Below are 24,427 nucleotides of genomic sequence, written 5' to 3' on the forward strand. Positions count from 1 at the left end.
AAACAATCAACAAGAACAAATTGTAAACCACCAGAAGAGCGGCGGTCAGGCTATAATATATTGAGAATGGGACTGAATATGACTGACTAAAAACTGACACTCAATTCCGGCAGTTCAAATTAAGAAAAAGAAGAGGTAAAAAAAGAACATCACAAAAACGTTAGAACAAAAAATAAGCAAAAACACCTACCAAGAGCCACAGGCCACCGATCCGTCCATAGAAGTGTCCATCCAATCCGCCAGGGAAGAAACAGAAGAAATAAGAAGAGAGGGGAAAGAAAAGAAGAAGTGTGTGGAGAGGGAAGTACGGATGAAAAAGAGGGAGAGGGGAAGATAGGAAGCTCAGTCAGTTAGAGAAATTTGACTATCAAGTTGTCGGAGAGAGTACCAAAAGTTAGATTGGAAACATTTATGTATTGCTAGTTTAGTGTGGGGAGGGAGGGTACAAATGTATTTATCCCAGCACTTAAAGAGTGCAGGAGTCAGGGTTTCCTTGTGGATAGAGGCCTCCAGCCAGTCCATATTAAATAAGAAGAGTAACCTAGAAGTAGCCATAGGGAGAGTAGGAGAGGCAGGATGGATCCACTGTTGCAATATAGCTTTTTTCCCCACTGCTGAAAGTAACACTATCAATTTTTTATCAGTGCGTGGAATTCCAGGTTGGTCCGACAGATGACCAAAGAGGGCCCAGGGAGCAGTGCATTGAAAGGGGATGCCTAGCGTTGAGGTGCCATAATGGTGTAAGGTATGCCAGAATTTTTGAATGACAGGGCAGGCCCAGAGACAATGGAAAAGGTCAGCTTCTACCGTTGAGCATTTATTACATCCGGCCCTATCTGATATACCCATTAGAAAACCTTGTTTAGGCGAAATATATGCCCTGTGTAGCAGTTTATAGGCCATTTCCTGATATATACTAGCCGGTATTAGTTTAAGGGTCATAAAAAAAGTATCTAATAGGGTGTCTACTGTGAATGTAGGAACTTGGGAGATCCATTTAGCTAGATCAGGAAAATCAGTGTGGGGGTCCAGTTCAGTGCGGATACGCGCATAGATAGAAGATATGGAGTATGTGTTAAAGCGTAAAAGGGAGTCTAAGGGGTTAACAAAGTCTTTTCCCGTGAGGTGAGGGAGAACGGATGTAAGATAATGTATAGCCTGGGAGTAGTAAAATCCATGCAGGGGTGAAATTGCATATTTCTCAATAGCCTCCTGGAATGGCAAAGGAGTATGAGTAGGTGTCATCAGATTACGTAGAGTCTTTAAACCAGAGGAGCACCAAGCACTAAAAGGCAAAGAGGCAGTACCATTCTGGAACTCCAGGTTTCCAAGCAAAGGTAGAGATACTGAGTAATAATATTTGAGACCAAGAGCTTTCCTAGCCATTTTCCACGCCTTAATAGTGGAAGACAATAGCGGGTTATCAAATTGGGAAGATTTTATTTGAGAGGGCCGGGCATGTAGGAGGTAAGCAAGAGAGAGAGGAGCACAAAGCTGAGATTCTAACTTGGTATATGTGAATATATCGTTGCCACTGAGCCAATCCATAGCGAAACGTAGTAAGCACGCTAGATTGTATTGTTTAATGTTTGGTAGGTTTACACCCCCTTGGCGCACCGATTGCGACATTTTTTTTAGACTTATTCTGGGGCGCTTACGGTTCCATATAAACTTGGAAAGCAAGGTATTAAGTAAAGAAAAGTCGGAGTTAGTGAGAAGAATGGGAGTCATTTGGAGGATATACAGGAGTTTCGGGAAGCTTGCCATTTTAAACAGGTTGCATCTCCCTAACATATTAAGGGGAAGGTTTTGCCATAGGCTAAGTTCAGTCTGGATTTTATGTATGATCGGGGTTATATTACGTGCATAGAGGGTGGAGAGATGTTGTGGTAGAGCCACTCCTAAAAAGGTGATATGCGAGGGGGCCCATCTAAACGGGAAGGGTCTAATCCAACCCAGTCTCGCCTGGCCAAATATGGCCAGGGCTTCAGACTTGGCAAAGTTAATGGAGAAGCCAGCAAAAGACGAAAATCTGTCAATTGCCTCTACCAATACAGGAAGGGAGCGTTTAGGGTCAGAGGTACATATAAGTAGGTCATCTGCGAAGGCTATAACTTTGAGTTCGCGATCCCCAACAACAATGCCTCTAAACCCAGGTAGCAGTTGGATATAACGAATAAAAGGTTCCAGGGCCAAATTAAAAAGCAAAGGGGAGAGAGGGCATCCTTGTCTGGTGCCTCTCTCAAGAAAAAAGGAAGAGGAGGCCACATTATTAACTACCACCTGGGCCATCGGAGCAGTGCAGAGGGTCCGTATTAGCCAACTACCTATGTTATTCCTAGGTGCCACCTCTGTGGATAATACCCCAGGTGTATGTGGGTTTGGTGGCGCTCCCCAGAGTCAGAAGTATAGACTGTAACTACTACTGGAAGAAACAAAGAAGACTTGTCTGGGGGCACTCATGACTTTTAATGTCAATAAAATATTACTTTTATTAGCTATATATTAATTCAAACCTATTTTTAATATATCGGATACAAGTAAAATTTTATTGAAATTAGTAGTCAAGAGTGCCCCAAGAGTCTTCTTTATTTCTCCCTCTAGTAATTGCAGTTCAGGTAGTGGATAACTAATCAGGAGTGCCAATCAATGGGAGGAGTTGAGGCGGCCCCGGGAGTTTCTAAAAAAAAAAAAAACTTCAGTCTTCACAACCAGAGTCTGGTCTTCACCCCAAACAGTAGGTTTAATTATTATTATTATTATCATCATCATTATTATTAATATTATCAGGTATTATTTGTAAGGCACCATAAAGTGTCCGCAGGGTCATTCAGAGTATTTACATAGCAAAAGCAAAAACGCCGCTATACGTAGTAACTCTGGAATGTGACACATGACATATCCTAGGCAAACATAGAGCAATAAACCAACAGATAAAGTATGACACGGGGTGAGCGGGTGTGGTATAACAGACAATGTTATGGTTGTCAGTCATTAGGTCGACACCAAACAGTCAATATGCATAAGGTCCACAGATACAAAAGTTGTTTTTGTTTTTTTTGCCAAATCTTGTATATTTCATGTTATATGACCACCATCAGTATAAACATCTACACTTGCACACTCACTTTGCTCACCACACTTTGGGCATAGTGGCTTGCCCCACTCCGCTTGCCACAGGTTACTATTCCCAATAGATGTCCACATGTATAGTAAATCAAACAAACGTTGAGAAAACGTTAAAAATCCAAAACACCCGTCGACCATTTGTATGTCACCGTCATGTCAACCTTTTGTACCTGTCGACCTAACGCAAGTCGACTAACACATTGTCGATCTAGCATCCGGATACCGGGGTGAGCGTAGAGTAACTTGCTGTACTGATGAGAAGGGAGATGCAGGAAGGGGAGTAATACTGGCTAAGGTAAGGGTTCATGATTCCACCATCAGGCAAACACTGAATAAGACCAGCGACCATGGGAGAACAGGGATTAAGACCCTACTCTCCAAGAAGCACATCAATGCCCATTCAATGTTTGCTTAAGACCACCTGGATGAGTTGGAAGAAAGTTCTGCTGATGACTCAAAACTACTGTAGAACTTTTGTGCTTACATGAGAAACTTATGGGGGGGGGGCAATTCAATTGTTTCACTCCGCTGCTGTGACTAGATGGCGCTGGAGAGAGCAAGTCAATTGTTGCACCAACCAGGCAAGAATAGTCACAGGAGGGACATATTTCAGCTCGCAGCCTCCTGAGGTGCGAGCTGAAATGTGCGATAAATTGGCACCTTGGGCACCTAAACAGGAGTTTGGGCTCCCAAAGCAGTTCTTTAGATCAGTTTAGCGGCTTTGCACAGCTAAAGCCAGTACTAACGGACACAGACATTTGAAGAAAAACAACCACTGCTCACCAACATAAGTACCTCATCGCAACTGTAAAAAGTGTTGGTGGCAACATAATTTGGAGCAATTTGGACGGTCTGATAGTCATCACTGATGGAAAACAGAATTTTGGATCGTAGCAGCAAGTTCTACAGAAGAATGTCAGGGTCTGCATTCATGAACGGACACTCAACAGAAGGTGGATTTTGCATACAGCAAGAATAAACACACAAGTCAAACTACATAAAAAAGGACTGAAGCAGAAGTAGTCTTATATTTGGAATAGTAGAGTCAAATAACGGACCATAATCCAACAAACATGTTGCGGCAGGACCTTTAGCGGATGTTCATGCAACAAACCCAACAACACCCATGAGTTTAAGCTGGTCTATAAGGAGGAATGGACCAAACCGATGAGAAGAACTGATCAACAGTTACCATAAATGTTTGATCCAAGTGATTGCAGTTCAAAGGGGTCACAGTAGTTACTGAATCCCAAAAATGAACATTTTTTTTTCCAACAGAAAGATTTAATGTTGGATCATTTTGATCAGTAACTACAAGTAAAAAAAAAATCCTTTATGGGTTACTGTATTTCTCGTATAGAGTTCTTTGCATTTTAGAACTTTGATGAAGATATGAACACACATACTTTTTAGGAACACTGTACATGAAAATTTCTACCTGGGACTAGAAGAACCAACTGAATTTGTCTGACAAAATGTATTTGTGGCGCAAATACAAATACTTATTCCAGATGTAAATCGGGCAGAGTACAACGTAGTTTCTCCTGGCAATAATGACATTTCAGAAACCTTGAGAATTGATGCCCATCCCTACTGATAGGTGTATATATATATATATATATATATATATATATATATATATATATATATATATATATATATATACAAAAACAAGATGTCATAAGGGAGCTACAAGTATTGTGTATGCATAATATTTTTCCAGATTCTGACCACACAATGATAAAAACCGTAGAATTTATTCACATATTATCTATGTACATTTTCAGTAAACATAGATTATCGCATAAAATCCAACATTGGATACAATAAAAATTGCAGTATTACAATTTTGTTGTAGACATGAAGCAATCAGTATATCCCATCAAGTAGTATAATTTGCAGGATGCCTGATGTTTTTGCTAGAAACTGTACCCGACGCGTTTCGTCCTCACGGACTTCATCAGGGGTTCATGTCTATATAACAAATATGGGTCAGATAAGCTATTAATTCAATAAACCATATTGATCATACTCTGAAAATGGTGTTTGTATACATACCAATCGAACTAGGGGCCAAAGACCGATTTTTAGCGGTATACAATAGTCCCACAACAATTTCTGAAAGAACCATACCATATTAGAATTAATTAATTGCATAATGAGGGTAATTACATGTACCACTATTAAAGAGGAGGGGGGGAAACGGAAAAAATGGACCTTAATTAGATCTCTATAGATGGAATAAATTGGTCTCATTCTTGAAATTAATTGCGGACGGATTTAATCAAAACGGTAACATACTATTGTAAAGATCTATGATGTTATAAATCGATGTTGGAATTCATAAGGTGAAAATAAGAGACCATATATGTTGTTACCAGTATGGAAAAAAAACATTATGGGTGAATAACATTATTCAGGGATTTTTCCATATAGTTGGACCTTATATCATTCTCAAATGTTTACAATTGATTTGGAATATTAATATGTACATACCAAAATAGTTTAAAATCAAATGGTCATATTGATTGTATCAGTGTTCGCAATAGGTCCAGCCTATAACACAAATATCAATTTTATACATCAATTAGTCCTCTAAGTGTCTCACTCCAAGGGAGGACTAGGGAAATATAATTAATTTATACATACCCTCATAGGAGTGCAAACCGTGAAATTGTGCTGTTATAGTCACTAATTGTTAGACCAGAATAGTAGTGTTCAGCCTAAAAAATAATTAATTGATAATGGTCTTATACTATTTATCAAAAACAATCAGTGAAACTGCATTCACATTGATTGTATAGTGAAACATAAATAGTTATTAAATTTCTTTAAATAAAACAGGACTTATAATGTACAAAATAATCTCATAATCATTCCTCACTTATTATAAGATGACAGACATGGTTAATATGAACCAACATCCATGTGTCAACTCAGTCCTCCAGTGAATACAATAGCAACAAATGTAACTTACTTTGAGTAGTGAACATGCTCTCCTGAACAGCAGTGTAACAATGTGCTGAACAGGGAGGTTTATATACCTTGAGTTTGATAAGCTCATTTCCTGTGTGTGTCACAGACATTATTGCTTTTTATCATAGTTCAACTTTAGTTAATCTTGGTCCAATAGGTTCATGGGGACGGTAACTGTATCAACAATTATTTAAAGACAATTTAGTATTGTTTGATGTTGTTTTTAGACCGCAGTGGGCGCATTAGCTAGCCATGCGTTCCACTGCGGTCTCCGGCGTGCGTTCCATTGCCTTCACTTCCGGTTTGAACTGCGGAAGTGATACGGCAATGCAGGTCTCTGAACGCGGCTGTGGTATTATATAGTGGAGCTGTAATGAGAATGCCTAAGCTTGGCTGCAGGGATATAGTGGCCCCTGTAAACTATAAATCGTTCTGATCTTATGCTAAACGCAGTGGGCACATTACTTATCCATGCGTTCCACTGTAATATGCGTTCCAATGATTTCACTTCCGGTATCGATCGTGGGTGTGTAGTGACAAGCAATGCTTGTTGTGATCATAATAATGAGTTAAATGTTTAATAAAGTGTCTAGTCCTCGTGTCAGTGTCGTGCTACTTATTCAAAGTCCATTAAGTGTATTTCTAATCATATAAAATGACCCACTGGGGTTAAATATATTAATTAATTGAATAATTGCTAATAAGTATTAGTGTGCCTATATTAAAGGAATATGAATTCCAAAATAGCATTCTTAATTTATCTTCTCATTAATCCTCTAAGTGCTTTTTTATTTTATTTTTATTGGTGTAATCCTAACATCTCCTATGTGACAAATGTGGTTTATTTTTTATATATTTTATAATTTATTATAATTTTTTAGATAGTTAAATTTTAAGAATTCCATATTAATTTATTTTAACTGATATTATTGTAATCCCTTGATACAGATTAATTCTTAAACCCATGTAAGAAATAAATAGTGACAAATAGAATATTAATCCTACGCCATTTTTTATTAATTAATAATACTGATAGTTAAATCTAATTAATAAATTGCAGAATTCTATGTTAGTTAGTCTCTATATTATTTAAATTGAATTTATCTATTAATAGCTCATTAAAAGTTCAAGCCAAATATATGATTACTCTGACTTGTAGGACCGAGTATGACAATGCATGTCCGTTCATTTACATAAACGATTACATAAAGAAACAAATTACTATAGTATTTCTACAGAAAAGAGACAATATCGCACCCTTCATTATGTCCATTGGGGGTCTGAGTATCTAAAGTATAAATCCAAAATGTTTCTTTTTTGGATAAAGTGAGATCCCTACTTCCCCCCTTTGGGTCTAACTTAATGTGCTCTAAGATAGTAAATGAAAAGTTACTCTTATCAATTTTTGACTCATGTTTGTCCCTATAATGTCTAGGTAAACTATGTGTATATACTTTATTTTTTATATTTCTAATATGTTCTTGTATTCTTGTTTTAACCTGTCTCTTAGTTTTTCCTATGTAGGATAATCTACAGCTGCAGGTGATCCTATAGATTACGTATTCTGTATTGCAGTTTACCAATTGGTTGAGTTTGTAGGTCCGACCTGTATGTATCTCGCAGCTGAAGGGTTTTCTTTCCATATAACCACAGCAGATGCATTTGGAACAGGGAAAACAGCCTTTAGAGGCAATAAAGTTACCCTGATGTGGAACACTCATAGTTTCCGCATCCACTCTACTGGGTGCTATGATGTGTTTCAGATTATTGGCTCTGCGAAATAACAATTCAGGTTTGTTCGGTAATTCTGGACCTAAAATAGGGTCATTTTTTAAAATTCCCCAATGTTTTTCCAAAATCTTCCTTACACTGTAATTTTCACAATTGTATTGAGTGATGAAAGGTCTGGACTGTTGGTATCTTCCACCTTCAGTTTTTTTCTTAGGAATTAGCATGGGTTCCCTTTCTCTATTTCCTGCTTTCGTCCTGGCTGTTTCAATCAGTTCTTTACTGTATCCTCGTTCCAAGAATCTTTCTGTTAAGATGGATGCTTGTTCCCAGTAATCTTCTACGTTGGTACAATTCCTTCTAATGCGCAGAAACTGAGCATAGGGTACGCCTTCCTTCCATCTTGTTAGATGGCAACTGGTCTGGGGAATGAAGCTGTTGGCATCAACTTCTTTGAAGTGTGTCCTTGTTTGGATTAATTTACCCGGAACGCCAACTAATACAAGATCCAGGAATTCAATAGTAGTGGTATTTGTTTGATGAGTAAATTTGAGATTAAACTCATTATTCTGTATGGAGACAAGGAATTGATCAATGCTGGAGGAATCCCCACGCCAAACAAGAAGGAGGTCGTCTATAAATCTTTTATAGAATTGTATATTATCTTTGAACTCAGATTGATAGACAAATGACTCTTCCCAGTGTCCCATATAGAGATTCGCGTAAGCCGGGGCGAATTTTGTCCCCATGGCTGTCCCCTGTATTTGCAGGTACTGCTTCTGGTTGTATTCAAAGAAATTGTGTTCAAGAATATATTTAATGCTATCTAGCATAAATTCCCTGCCTGATTTGGTCATTCTGCGATCTTCAGAAAGAGTTTTTTCTATTGTTTGTAAACCTTTGTCATGTGGGATTGTAGAGTACAAAGATTGTACATCGATGGTCAGCCATCTTAAATCCTCTGACCATACCATTGTACTTAATTCTTGAAGGACACTAGTGGAATCCCTTAAATGGGATTTTAACTGTAGAACATAAGGTTGCAGTTTAATGTCCAGATAGTGGGACAGATTTGATGATAACGAATTGATTCCTGCGACTATGGGCCTTCCAGGAGGACTATTTTTATTCTTATGCACTTTGGGGATATGATAAAAGGTTGGCATAGTCGGATATTTAATGTAAAGAAAGTCAAATTCTTCCTTACAAATTACCTCATTTTTCAATGCTCCTAATAGTAATACCTCCAATTTTTTTTGGAACAGGACCGTAGGATTTTCTGGTAGTTCAACATACGTGATGTTATCATACAGTATTTTGGTGGCTTCTTCTGTGTATGCTTTCCTTGATTGGAGGACCACAGCTCCCCCTTTATCTGCCCCCTTAATTACTAAATCCTTATCATCTCTCAAGGTTTTCAGGGCCTTTTTCTCTTGGGGGTCTAAATTTGCATTATATTTATTCTCCTTGATATTCAACTTCCTAAAATCACTTTTTACCGTGTCATAGAATATTTCCAAGTGGCTCCCCCTAGACTCTACCGGGTAGAATTTAGACGGCAGAGACACTATTGGCTTATTTTCTCTTGGTGTTAATGTTAATTGCGGGTTTTTTAGGAAGTGTCTCTGGATGGTCAATTTACGTATGTATTTACTTAAATCAATAAATAAATCGAACTTGTTGACATGGTTATCCGGTGCGAATTTTAGACCCTTCTTTAATAGTGACTCCTCCGCTGCAGATAGTTCTCTCGTTGTAGTGTTGATGATTCCTGACGGAGTTTTTCTTGATGGAATAGAGCCCGTCTTTTTTTGGGGCTTTTTTCTGCCCCCTCTGGTTCCTCGTTGTCTCCAACCAGACTTCTCTTCAAACCTTGTGGAGAATTTATTCGGGTATGTAGCAATTCTGTTCTTTGCAAATGGGGGAGTCGTGGGCCCCTTCGTTCTTCTAAATGTCTTGAGGGATACATTTCTGGAGTAGGTGATCTAAAACTCCTATACCTTCCCCTACCATATTGGTATTTATCTTTGTCATTGACAAAGATAAATACCAATATGGTAGGGGAAGGTATAGGAGAGAACTATCTGCAGCGGAGGAGTCACTATTAAAGAAGGGTCTAAAATTCGCACCGGATAACCATGTCAACAAGTTCGATTTATTTATTGATTTAAGTAAATACATACGTAAATTGACCATCCAGAGACACTTCCTAAAAAACCCGCAATTAACATTAACACCAAGAGAAAATAAGCCAATAGTGTCTCTGCCGTCTAAATTCTACCCGGTAGAGTCTAGGGGGAGCCACTTGGAAATATTCTATGACACGGTAAAAAGTGATTTTAGGAAGTTGAATATCAAGGAGAATAAATATAATGCAAATTTAGACCCCCAAGAGAAAAAGGCCCTGAAAACCTTGAGAGATGATAAGGATTTAGTAATTAAGGGGGCAGATAAAGGGGGAGCTGTGGTCCTCCAATCAAGGAAAGCATACACAGAAGAAGCCACCAAAATACTGTATGATAACATCACGTATGTTGAACTACCAGAAAATCCTACGGTCCTGTTCCAAAAAAAATTGGAGGTATTACTATTAGGAGCATTGAAAAATGAGGTAATTTGTAAGGAAGAATTTGACTTTCTTTACATTAAATATCCGACTATGCCAACCTTTTATCATATCCCCAAAGTGCATAAGAATAAAAATAGTCCTCCTGGAAGGCCCATAGTCGCAGGAATCAATTCGTTATCATCAAATCTGTCCCACTATCTGGACATTAAACTGCAACCTTATGTTCTACAGTTAAAATCCCATTTAAGGGATTCCACTAGTGTCCTTCAAGAATTAAGTACAATGGTATGGTCAGAGGATTTAAGATGGCTGACCATCGATGTACAATCTTTGTACTCTACAATCCCACATGACAAAGGTTTACAAACAATAGAAAAAACTCTTTCTGAAGATCGCAGAATGACCAAATCAGGCAGGGAATTTATGCTAGATAGCATTAAATATATTCTTGAACACAATTTCTTTGAATACAACCAGAAGCAGTACCTGCAAATACAGGGGACAGCCATGGGGACAAAATTCGCCCCGGCTTACGCGAATCTCTATATGGGACACTGGGAAGAGTCATTTGTCTATCAATCTGAGTTCAAAGATAATATACAATTCTATAAAAGATTTATAGACGACCTCCTTCTTGTTTGGCGTGGGGATTCCTCCAGCATTGATCAATTCCTTGTCTCCATACAGAATAATGAGTTTAATCTCAAATTTACTCATCAAACAAATACCACTACTATTGAATTCCTGGATCTTGTATTAGTTGGCGTTCCGGGTAAATTAATCCAAACAAGGACACACTTCAAAGAAGTTGATGCCAACAGCTTCATTCCCCAGACCAGTTGCCATCTAACAAGATGGAAGGAAGGCGTACCCTATGCTCAGTTTCTGCGCATTAGAAGGAATTGTACCAACGTAGAAGATTACTGGGAACAAGCATCCATCTTAACAGAAAGATTCTTGGAACGAGGATACAGTAAAGAACTGATTGAAACAGCCAGGACGAAAGCAGGAAATAGAGAAAGGGAACCCATGCTAATTCCTAAGAAAAAAACTGAAGGTGGAAGATACCAACAGTCCAGACCTTTCATCACTCAATACAATTGTGAAAATTACAGTGTAAGGAAGATTTTGGAAAAACATTGGGGAATTTTAAAAAATGACCCTATTTTAGGTCCAGAATTACCGAACAAACCTGAATTGTTATTTCGCAGAGCCAATAATCTGAAACACATCATAGCACCCAGTAGAGTGGATGCGGAAACTATGAGTGTTCCACATCAGGGTAACTTTATTGCCTCTAAAGGCTGTTTTCCCTGTTCCAAATGCATCTGCTGTGGTTATATGGAAAGAAAACCCTTCAGCTGCGAGATACATACAGGTCGGACCTACAAACTCAACCAATTGGTAAACTGCAATACAGAATACGTAATCTATAGGATCACCTGCAGCTGTAGATTATCCTACATAGGAAAAACTAAGAGACAGGTTAAAACAAGAATACAAGAACATATTAGAAATATAAAAAATAAAGTATATACACATAGTTTACCTAGACATTATAGGGACAAACATGAGTCAAAAATTGATAAGAGTAACTTTTCATTTACTATCTTAGAGCACATTAAGTTAGACCCAAAGGGGGGAAGTAGGGATCTCACTTTATCCAAAAAAGAAACATTTTGGATTTATACTTTAGATACTCAGACCCCCAATGGACATAATGAAGGGTGCGATATTGTCTCTTTTCTGTAGAAATACTATAGTAATTTGTTTCTTTATGTAATCGTTTATGTAAATGAACGGACATGCATTGTCATACTCGGTCCTACAAGTCAGAGTAATCATATATTTGGCTTGAACTTTTAATGAGCTATTAATAGATAAATTCAATTTAAATAATATAGAGACTAACTAACATAGAATTCTGCAATTTATTAATTAGATTTAACTATCAGTATTATTAATTAATAAAAAATGGCGTAGGATTAATATTCTATTTGTCACTATTTATTTCTTACATGGGTTTAAGAATTAATCTGTATCAAGGGATTACAATAATATCAGTTAAAATAAATTAATATGGAATTCTTAAAATTTAACTATCTAAAAAATTATAATAAATTATAAAATATATAAAAAATAAACCACATTTGTCACATAGGAGATGTTAGGATTACACCAATAAAAATAAAATAAAAAAGCACTTAGAGGATTAATGAGAAGATAAATTAAGAATGCTATTTTGGAATTCATATTCCTTTAATATAGGCACACTAATACTTATTAGCAATTATTCAATTAATTAATATATTTAACCCCAGTGGGTCATTTTATATGATTAGAAATACACTTAATGGACTTTGAATAAGTAGCACGACACTGACACGAGGACTAGACACTTTATTAAACATTTAACTCATTATTATGATCACAACAAGCATTGCTTGTCACTACACACCCACGATCGATACCGGAAGTGAAATCATTGGAACGCATATTACAGTGGAACGCATGGATAAGTAATGTGCCCACTGCGTTTAGCATAAGATCAGAACGATTTATAGTTTACAGGGGCCACTATATCCCTGCAGCCAAGCTTAGGCATTCTCATTACAGCTCCACTATATAATACCACAGCCGCGTTCAGAGACCTGCATTGCCGTATCACTTCCGCAGTTCAAACCGGAAGTGAAGGCAATGGAACGCACGCCGGAGACCGCAGTGGAACGCATGGCTAGCTAATGCGCCCACTGCGGTCTAAAAACAACATCAAACAATACTAAATTGTCTTTAAATAATTGTTGATACAGTTACCGTCCCCATGAACCTATTGGACCAAGATTAACTAAAGTTGAACTATGATAAAAAGCAATAATGTCTGTGACACACACAGGAAATGAGCTTATCAAACTCAAGGTATATAAACCTCCCTGTTCAGCACATTGTTACACTGCTGTTCAGGAGAGCATGTTCACTACTCAAAGTAAGTTACATTTGTTGCTATTGTATTCACTGGAGGACTGAGTTGACACATGGATGTTGGTTCATATTAACCATGTCTGTCATCTTATAATAAGTGAGGAATGATTATGAGATTATTTTGTACATTATAAGTCCTGTTTTATTTAAAGAAATTTAATAACTATTTATGTTTCACTATACAATCAATGTGAATGCAGTTTCACTGATTGTTTTTGATAAATAGTATAAGACCATTATCAATTAATTATTTTTTAGGCTGAACACTACTATTCTGGTCTAACAATTAGTGACTATAACAGCACAATTTCACGGTTTGCACTCCTATGAGGGTATGTATAAATTAATTATATTTCCCTAGTCCTCCCTTGGAGTGAGACACTTAGAGGACTAATTGATGTATAAAATTGATATTTGTGTTATAGGCTGGACCTATTGCGAACACTGATACAATCAATATGACCATTTGATTTTAAACTATTTTGGTATGTACATATTAATATTCCAAATCAATTGTAAACATTTGAGAATGATATAAGGTCCAACTATATGGAAAAATCCCTGAATAATGTTATTCACCCATAATGTTTTTTTTCCATACTGGTAACAACATATATGGTCTCTTATTTTCACCTTATGAATTCCAACATCGATTTATAACATCATAGATCTTTACAATAGTATGTTACCGTTTTGATTAAATCCGTCCGCAATTAATTTCAAGAATGAGACCAATTTATTCCATCTATAGAGATCTAATTAAGGTCCATTTTTTCCGTTTCCCCCCCTCCTCTTTAATAGTGGTACATGTAATTACCCTCATTATGCAATTAATTAATTCTAATATGGTATGGTTCTTTCAGAAATTGTTGTGGGACTATTGTATACCGCTAAAAATCGGTCTTTGGCCCCTAGTTCGATTGGTATGTATACAAACACCATTTTCAGAGTATGATCAATATGGTTTATTGAATTAATAGCTTATCTGACCCATATTTGTTATATAGACATGAACCCCTGATGAAGTCCGTGAGGACGAAACGCGTCGGGTACAGTTTCTAGCAAAAACATCAGGCATCCTGCAAATTATACTACTTGATGGGATATACTGATTGCTTCATGTCTACAACAAAATTGTAATACTGCAATTTTTATTGTATCCAATGTTGGATTTTATGCGATAATCTATGTTTACTGAAAATGTACATAGATAATATGTGAATAAATTCTACGGTTTTTATCATTGTGTGGTCAGAATCTGGAAAAATATTATGCATACACAATACTTGTAGCTCCCTTATGACATCTTGTTTTTGTATTCTTATTTTGTACTCCATCTAACAGGGAGTACGTCATTAAGGTTTGGAGCTCTTTATAGCGCATAATTAGGTCTACACTACTTCCATATATATATATATATATACACACACGACGCTACTGACACTCGAACCAAAACACAGATTTCTTAGTGCTCACATTGTATTTAAAATCAATGACAGATACCCCTTAGTCATTTGCTTACCACCAATTCTAAACTGTACTTAAGAGTATACAGCACAGAGAGTATTATGAATGATAATTCTACACATCTGCAAGGGACTAGTGCGCTTTCATTATTACTGTATGCAGGTAATTCGACAGCAGTTAAAGGACTGATGGCTGTTTAGATTAGAAAACTCATGAGGAAACAGAGACACGGTGGTTCTTATAACAGGCCACTGAGGGTGGTCCTCCTAACAGGCCACTGAGAAGACTGCAAGCCTGGGATGTATTACAGGATGGTCAAAATACGGGATGCAGTCAATATACCGGCTATCGGGATCCCAGCATTCAGGAGACCGATGCCGAAATCCTGACAGACGAATATACAGCCTCCTAAAAACAAAAAACTTTGACCGCATCGGAGGACTATATCCCTTCCTAACTCTGCCTGCAAGAACCTTTTGCAGTCCTGGATAAAGAGTCCTCAACAATAAAGTTTGATCGTTCCCTGAGCACGTACCTGAAGTCCTCTCCTTCGTAAAATGCTGGAATCATCCATCCTGGAAACTTCTGTGCGAAACACGCAAAGAATCCCTGCCTGAACCGTGGTCTCTCAACATAGGCTCCAAATGTGGCTTTAGGGATTATTTCCTCCTTTCACATTCTTCTAGCAGATGAAAAAACTTCTCAAACTTTCCTCAAAACACCGAGCTCGCTGGGATGTATGTTTTGTAACCCAGCAGAAAGCAGGTGCCGCTCCCCATTGTACAGTGCTCAAACAGGAGCAGGGAGTCGTTTTATCAGCTGTCAGTCCTGTTACCTACAGCGGAGGGCAGGGGTGGGTGGAGCCACTCATTCATCACAGACTTCTCATCTTCTCCAAAGCACAATGTACACCATTCAGTTCATTCGGAACTGCAGAGACAGGAGTTGTGAAATGTATCACTCCGATGAAACCATCGCTGCTACCAAATGCTACAAGATCCCTCCTGTATTCACAGTACAATCAGGGAACAGTCTATGGAGCAACAGAATTCCAGGAAGAAGGAATAAACAGAGGCCGATTTGATGATGGGAAAATAGCTCTGAGCCCCCATGAAGGTCTGAGGCGGTAACAGCCACCACCTCTCCTGATGCTTGCTCCCATCTGGTGTGTAGACTAGCGATGCTGAAATCACATCAGAGCAGCTTGATTTACATACACTGGAAAAGCAGAGTGGATTTAAAGGCACAGGCCCCCTGCAGTGTGTTCAGCTTCAGTACATGATAGTGGTGGGGAGGAAGGAAGCAGCAGCATTATCCAGAGAAATGAGGCAACAATAGGAGCAGGTGCACGGAGAGACGAGGGTATGGAGAACCTTAGAATTACGTCCAGCGCCTTCTTACGCTTTAGTGTTTACAACGTCTTCATTAGTAAGATTGGAAATGAAGTAAAGCACAATTTAATTAAAATTCATCAGTCTAATGGGAGAAAGCTTCATTATGATTCTATTATCTCGGAGGGGACAGATCACAAATTGGAAAAGCACTGATCGAGTACACACAGGGAACCCCAATGATGCTGTAAAATTATTATTCAATACATTTAAGAAGGAAGAAATAAATCAACTGGTAAAAACGATGCAGTAAACACAACACAATTAACAAACAACATGCAGTAGCTACAGGATGATCAAATAAATCTGACACGTAAACCTAACAGATCATTAAAAACACATTTTAAAATAGTACCAAGCAGTAACCTACCATAAAGTTAGAAAATTGTGTATTTAAAAAAAGTAAATACATCAATATAGGTTTTAAAAAAGTGAAAGTGCAATTAAGAGATCATCGTTTTGCTAATATGATGCACTAGCAGCTTCTGCTGTTTAAAATATGCAGCATGCCTATATTGTGTGTAAGAGCAACTGTACCCGCATATAAAATGTTATGCTACAGTGTTTTCCAGCCAAACACTAACACAATTGGGTATGTTGGTACAGCCGCTATTACACACAGACTATAGCCATGACGCATATCATTTAAAATCAGCATAAGCTGCTTGTGCCTCCTGGAGGACGCATTTTCCCAGACAAAATGTGCAAAAATGACGTACACTGCACAGACTTTTTTTAAAGAGAGCAAAGTTTGTTTTTCTTTTTAAGGTTAGAAATCTCTATTTGTTGTAAATGTGCTGTAAATGTGTATTTGTAATAGATTTTCAACAGTAACAAAAACATCTCGCCCAGAAAAAAACAGGTCTACTTATGTCCGACTCTGCAGAGCTGTTTTATGTCCAACTTTCAAACTCGGACTTCATTACATCGGCCGCGCTGTATGTTTAACATGGGCAACGCATCTAAATTCGACTTTTTTCCCGGCTGCTCTACTTTTTTTAAGCAGAAAATGCCCAAATTTTCATGTACTCTGCCACTAACATACTGGCCGACTTTTGCAAAATGTCCGACTTTTGTGGCCATGTCCGTAAAAGTTGTTCATTTCTGCAAATTTATCTGCCATAAGATCCTGGCTGTGGTCTTCAATGGCGTCTAGTTATTAGTGATGAAAATTCTTATTGTTTTTAAATATATAGGGGCAGATTTAACAACGAGAGAGATTCTTGTTATCACTCGTTACAAATGTTAAATGGTGATTGGCTTGCGCATCATTTAACATTCGTAGAAACTGATAACAAGAATACCATTCATTGTTAAATCTGTCTTGTGAGAAATCAGTTACCACTAGAGGCGTATAAATGACAGCGGTAACGTTACATCCCCCTGACTCCCAGTGACGACAAAGAGATCTGACATCAGGAATGGCCAACAAGAAACCCATGGCTTGACATAGGTCCTAAGCACAACTGCTCAGCATATACACACCATACAGATGTGTCCTTTTACAACTTAGCTCTACGCGCTAAAAGTCGCCGTTATACATAACGCGTGAGTGTCGTGTGACTTGGTGCGCCGAGCGTCTTTTTTTGCATGCATTGTAATGCAATAGGACGCACAGCAGCTTCTGCTGATTAAAATGATATGCAGCATGCGTATATATGTGAGTGACTGCGACTGTATTTGCATACAAAATTCTATGCTACAGTGTTTACCTGGAAAACACTAACGTTTCAATTCGGATGCAGGTACACACACACACAAAGCAGTCTATAGAACGAAAGGTGACTGATTAAGTAAAACTAATTAAGTAGAAATGTGTAAAATGCAATAAATAAATATTATGCAAAAGTATTCAAAGATAAAAAATAAACACACCCCTGTAATGGATAATTATAAGAGACCCAGCTGTCAGCCAAACCGGGAACAGGGACTAATTTTCTCTCTAATAATAAAGTGTAACAGCTCCAAAGTACAAAGGGAAACAGAGTGTAAAATATATACAATGTATTTTTACCTTTGAGCACAAAATGTGGAACATGATCCAGGGGGAAGAAGAGAAACCAATCCGTAACACAAGTAGAGTAGCGAGGGTTCTGAAGAGAGCCAATATCAAATGACAATATAAATATGGTTGATCAGTAACCACCGGCAGGACATGAGCTGGTCTAGAATCCCATGCCTGGGTGACCTGGAAGTTCTCCAGAAGAATGAGGATAACACATTAACCAATAGGAAAATGGCTGAGACGACACCACTACTTCCAGCGAGAAGAGGCGATATTGGCAGTTACACCCTATGATGTCTTGTTGAGTGGCCTCTTAAAGCTTGTCATCACGTATGTCCTTCATTCTGGCAGGAAGCCCACGTGTACTGTACACACCCCATTATTTTCATGGATTTATCTTGTTTTTATTTACAACTGTAAATAAGGTTATGAAGCAAAACAAATAACCACAAAATCCTCCAATCAAATACATTAACCCACTTTTGCCAGTGTTTTTTTTTTTATTATTTCAAACTTATCTTCGCGGTACCAAGAATCAACAGAACTGATGAACAATGAGAAAGATTTTCCATTAGTAAAGTGTTCCCACTTGGAAACAATGGGAAAATGGGTTGAAGCAATGTACCTTTTATACAGGTTCTGCAGGGGTCTACTGTTACACAGGGTACACATGGAAACCAGTGAATATTTGCATTTCCTTCAACAATAGGAAGATAGACCATATATTGTGGAATGCAGATTCCCTGTAGGTGGCGCTCCAACCATCAGGGGCAATGAGAACAGCTGTTGACCTAAAGCTACACTGATGTGTCACGTAACATATAAACTAACCTGACCATGATAGAACCATGTGACGTTCATTTCATTTTACTCTGTTGCTGTTTATTGCACTAAAAAGTCATTCAGCTGGGGGGGAAAAATAATAAGGATTTTAATTACCTACCGGTAAATCCTTTTCTCGTAGTCCGTAAAGGATACCGGGGTCCATTTAGTACCATGTGGAATAGACGGTCCACTAGGAGCCATGGGCACTTTAAGAATGTGATAGTGTGGGCTGGCTCCTCCCTCTATGCCCCTCCTACCAGACTCAGTCTAGGAAACTGTGCCAGTGGAGACGGACATACTTTGAGAGAAGGATATATAAAGATAGTGGTGAGATTCCGAACTAGCACACACAAACAGAGGAAAGCCATGCTAACCCAACTTTAAACAGGAACAGCAACAGCTGAACCAACAATACTTAACCAAGTAACAGTGCAGGAAGAACGAAGCACCGGGCGGGCGCCCAGTATCCTCTACGGACTACGAGAAAAGGATTTACCGGTAGATAATTAAAATCCTATTTTCTCTTACGTCCTAGAGGATACTGGGGTTCCATTTAGTACCATGGGGATGTACCAAAGCTCCTAAACCGGGTGGGAGAGTGCTGAGGTTCCTGCAGAACGGATTGACCAAATTGAAGGTCCTCAGAGGCCAACGCATTGAACTTGTAGAACTTAGCAAACTTGTTCGAAACTGACCAAGTCGCTGCTTGGCAGAGCTGTAAAGCAGAGACACCCCAGACAGCCGCCCAGGAAGAACCCACCGACCTGGTAGAGTGGGCCTGTACAGATTTCTGAATCGGCAAATCTGCAGTGGAATAAGCATGCTGGATAGTGAACCTGAATCAGCGTGCAATTGTCTGCTTTGAAGCTGGACACCCAAATTTTATTGGGATCATAGAGAACGAACAGCGGATCAGATTTCCTGTAACGAGCTGTTCTCTTTACATACACCATCAAAGCCCTCACAACATCCAAAAACATTGAAGTAGCAGAGGTGTCCGTAACAGCCGGAAACACAATAGGTTGGTTGATGTGAAACGCCGACACCACCTTAGGAAGAAATTGCTGACGAGTTCTGAGTTCAGCTCTGTCCTCATGAAAAATTAAGTAGGGACTCTTGTGAGACAAAGCCCCTAGCTCAGACACCCGTCTTGCTGAAGCCAAGGCCAACAGTGTGATGGTCTTCCACGTAAGGTACCTTACGTCAACCTCCTGTAACGGTTCAAACCAGTCCGATTGGAGGAACTGCAGCACCAAATTAAGATCCCAAGATGCCGTGGGAGTTACAAAGCGAGGTTGGATGCGCAGAACACCCTTCAAAAAGGTCTGGACCTCAGGGAAAGAAGCCAATTGTTTTTGTAAGAAAAATAGACAAGGCCGAAATCTGGACTGTTATGGAGCCCAGACGTAGGCCCACATCCACCCCTGCCTGCAGAAAAAGCAGGAAACGTCCCAAGTGAAATACCACAGCAGAATATTTTCTGCCCTCACACCAAGAGACGTATTTCTTCCAAATACAGTGGTAATGTTTAGATGTTACCCCCTTCCTGGCTTGGATCATAGTTGGGATAACTTTGTTAGGGAACCCCCTTCATGTTAGAATCAGCCGTTCAACTTCCATGTAGCCGTGGTAAGTCCTGGTAGACGAACGGCCCCTGTTGCAGACGATCCTCACGAAGAGGTAGAGGCCACGGATCTTCAAGGAGCATCTCCAGGAGGTCCGCGTACTAGGAACCTTTTCCCTTTTTATTCCATCTGATAAACCCATGGAGTCATCAGAGCGTCCACCGCCACTGCATGTGGGTCTCTCGACCTGGAATACCACCACTTGAGCATCTTGTTGAGACGAGAGGCCTTCATGTCGATGTGTGGATATCTCCACTGACGTGTCAAGCACCTGAACACCTCTGGGTGAAGGCCCCACTCCCCCAGGTGTAGGTCGTGTCTGCTGAGGAAGTCTGTTTCCCAGTTGTTTACTCCCGGAATGAAGACCGCCGACGACGCCACAGCGTTTTTTTCTGCCCAGAGGAGAATTCTTGACACCTCTGACATTGTGGCTCTGCTTTTCGTTACGCCTTGTCGGTTTATGTACGTCACTGCTGTCACATTGTCCGACTGGACCTGGATGGCCCGATCCTGAAGAAGATAAGAGGCCTGCAGAAGGGCGCTGTATACAGCCATGAGTTCAAGAATGTTGATTGTAAGGGTGACTTCCTGACTTGACCATCTTCCTTGAAACTGCACCCCCTGGGTGACTGCTCCCCAACCTCTGAAGCTTGCGTCTGTGGCTAACAGGATCCAGTTCTGAATTCTGAACCTCCTACCCTCGAGGAGATGAGAAATCTGTAGCCTCCACAGAAGGGAGATCCTGGCTTTTGGCGACAGACAGATCCTCTGGTGCATGTGAAGTTGCGATCCGGACCATTTGTCCAACAGATCGAGCTGGAAGGGTCTTGCGTGAAACCTTCCATATTGAAGCGCCTCGTAAGAGGCCACCATTTTCCCCAGAAGGCGAATGCATAGATGCACCGAAATCCGGGGTTGGCTTCAGGACATCCCGAACCATCGACTGGATTACCAATGCCTTTTCCAACGGTAGGAACACTTTCTGCGACTCTGTGTCCAGTATCATTCCCAGGAATGGGAGCCTCCGTGTTGGCTCTAGGTGAGATTTCGGAAGGATCAGAATCCACCCGTGATCCTGGAGAAGTTTGGTTGAGAGGCCAATGCTGTGCAGCAACCTCTCCCTGGATGGCACCTTTATCAGAAGATCGTCCAGGTACAGAATTATGTCCACTCCCTGCTTGCGAAGGAGAAACATCATCTCTGCCATCACTTTGGTGAATACCCTTGGTGCCGTGGAGAGACCAAATGGCAGGGCAGTGATTAGTGGTAGTGACAGTCCTGTAGAGCAAACCGTAAATGAGCATGAGGAGGCGGCCAGATCAGAATGTGAAGGTACACATCCTTGATATCCAGAGACACAAGGAATTCCCCTTCCTCAAGACCTGAGATCACCGCTCTCAGAGACTCCATCTTGAACTTGAAAACTTTTAAGAACGGATTCAAGGACTTGAGGTTTAGAATTGGTCGTACCAAACCGTCCGGTTTCGGTACTACAAACAAGTTGGAATAGTACCCGTTGTTGTGCAGATGAGGTGGAACTGGAACAATGACTTGAGTCTGTACCAGTTTATGGATGGCCTCCTGTATACTTGCCTCTTGTGAAGCTGCTAAGCCTGATTTGAAGAATCTGTGAGGTGGGAGCTCTTGGAACTCCAGTCTGTATCCCTGGTAAATAAGATCTATGACCCAGGGATCCCGACACAAACTTGACCAGATGTGACTGAAGAATTTTAGTCGGGCTCCCACCTGACAGACCTCTAGACCTCGCGGCCCACCGTCATGCTGAAGGCTTTAAGGAATCAGAGCCTGAGCTCTGTTCCTGAGCACTTGCAGTTGCTGGTTTGCGTGGTTTACCTCTTGTACCTCTGGAAGACGTAGAAGCGCCTCTGGATTTTCCCTTAAACTTGGCTGTCCGAAAGACCTGTAAATTTGAAGCTGAATAAGCTTTCCTGGCTGGGGGAGCTGCAAATGGAAGATACGTAGACTTTCGTCTCCAAACAAGGCCTCTCCTGTGAATGGTAGGCCTTCCACGTCTTTCCTGGAGTCTGCATCAGCAGTCCACTGGCGTAGCCACAAGCCCGTGCGTGCTGACACTGCCATAGCGGTGGTGCTTCCATTGAGTAATCCAATCTTTTTTATGGCCTCCACCATAAAGTTCGCAAAGTCCTGTATATGCTGCAGGAGTAAAACATCCCCCCTAGACAAGGAATCTAACCCCTCAATTAGGTTACCTGACCATTTAGCAATGGCTTTTGTGATCTACGCACATGCAATAGTGGGTCTTTGGGCCACCCCAGGCGATGTGTACAATGATTTGAGTGTAGTCTCATTTTTACGATCAGCCGTATCTTTTAGGGAGGCTGCACGAGGGACAGGCAATACAACTTTACGTGACAGCCTAGAGAATGATGCGTCCACTATCGGTGGACTTTCCCATTTTTTCTTATTCTCTAGGGAAAAAGAAAAAGATGAGCGCAACCTTTTAGGTATTTGAAATTTCTTATTAGGATTAACCCACCGTTCTTCAAACAGGGTATTCAATTCCTTTGACACAGGAAAAGTGACTGAGGACTTCTTTTTTTACATTAAAATAAGATTCCTCACACTCCTCGGACACCTTATGAGGAACATCTCTGATAGCCTCTATATGAGCCTCTATTCCCTGTGACAGAGTAGCATCCCCCCTCCCTCCAAATCCACTTCACCCTCCTCCATGTCTGACCCGTCAGCGTCAAAGTCAGACTGCAGGATATGGGCCAGAGATTGTTTTGCGGACAAATGGGAGGGGACAGAGACGCTGGTTTGGGGGCTGAAGGGCAGATGTATTAACCTGGAGAAGGCATAAGGAAGTGATAAACCAGTGATATGTGCAAGGTGATAAACGCACCATCCAATCAGATCCTAACTGTTAATTTACATATTGGAGCTGGTTGGCTGATGCCTTTATCACCTTGCACATATCACTGGTTTATCACTTCCTTATGCCGTCTCCAAGTTAATACATCTGCCCCCGAGTCTCTATTCATAAACTCATCCACAGTCTGTCTTAAGTATTGCATCTCTTTCTCATTGCGGGATAGCTTTGTAGAAATATTTGAGATCATTCCCTTAATGGAAGTAACCAAATCCAGTTCAACCCCGCTATTCTGGGAAAGTGCACTGCACTGAGAACCCAGTAGTGAGCCCCCTGGTGAAGAGGAACACTGCGCTGTACAAGAAACACACTCTTTGCCTGACATAATGTAAATGTGACAGCACAAACACACACACACACAGGAAAAGGTTAAGCACAAATAACCCACGAAGAGCCCTTCAGGTAGACACAAAGTTATTTGGAGCCAGCCCCCACCGCACCCTTATCGCTAATGCCAAGCTTAGCCGGGTCACAGACTAAGTACTCTGATAGGGGACTTAGTACTCTAATAATCGCTCCCCCCCTGCTATGACCCCCTGGTACCGCTGAGGTAATCTGGAGTCACACTGGAGGAGCTGCGCGTAACTGTCAGTCAGCGTCTGTGTCCACTGCAGAGGACAAATGGCGCTGGTGAGCTGCTGGATCTTCTCATAATGAAGGCCACGCCCCTTCAATGGCGCATGGTCTTCCTGTTTTTTTTATACTGGCTGAGGTAATCTAGAGCTTAAAATGGAGAGAAAACCGTTTTAAGGCTATTTTTGCCAGTGTGGGTACTGTGTACAGTGTACTGAAAAGCAGCTGTGTACTGGTGTCTGGAGA

At 40.1% G+C, this 24,427-nt stretch overlaps 1 protein-coding gene across 1 annotated transcript in view; it reads right to left on the reverse strand.

Moving 5' to 3' along the window:
• Positions 1-2,614: 2,614 nt before the first annotated feature.
• LOC134957518 (microtubule-associated serine/threonine-protein kinase 2-like) overlaps positions 2,615-24,427 on the reverse strand; it is a 193,016-nt gene continuing 171,203 nt past the window's right edge. The window contains exon 4 of the mRNA XM_063939499.1: positions 2,615-2,680. Within this exon, the coding sequence (XP_063795569.1) occupies positions 2,630-2,680 (51 nt within the window). The 3' untranslated portion in view covers positions 2,615-2,629. The remainder of the gene's footprint in view (positions 2,681-24,427) is intronic.

This window comes from Pseudophryne corroboree, chromosome 9 (assembly GCF_028390025.1).
Source record: "Pseudophryne corroboree isolate aPseCor3 chromosome 9, aPseCor3.hap2, whole genome shotgun sequence".
NCBI classification, from domain to species: domain Eukaryota; kingdom Metazoa; phylum Chordata; class Amphibia; order Anura; family Myobatrachidae; genus Pseudophryne; species Pseudophryne corroboree.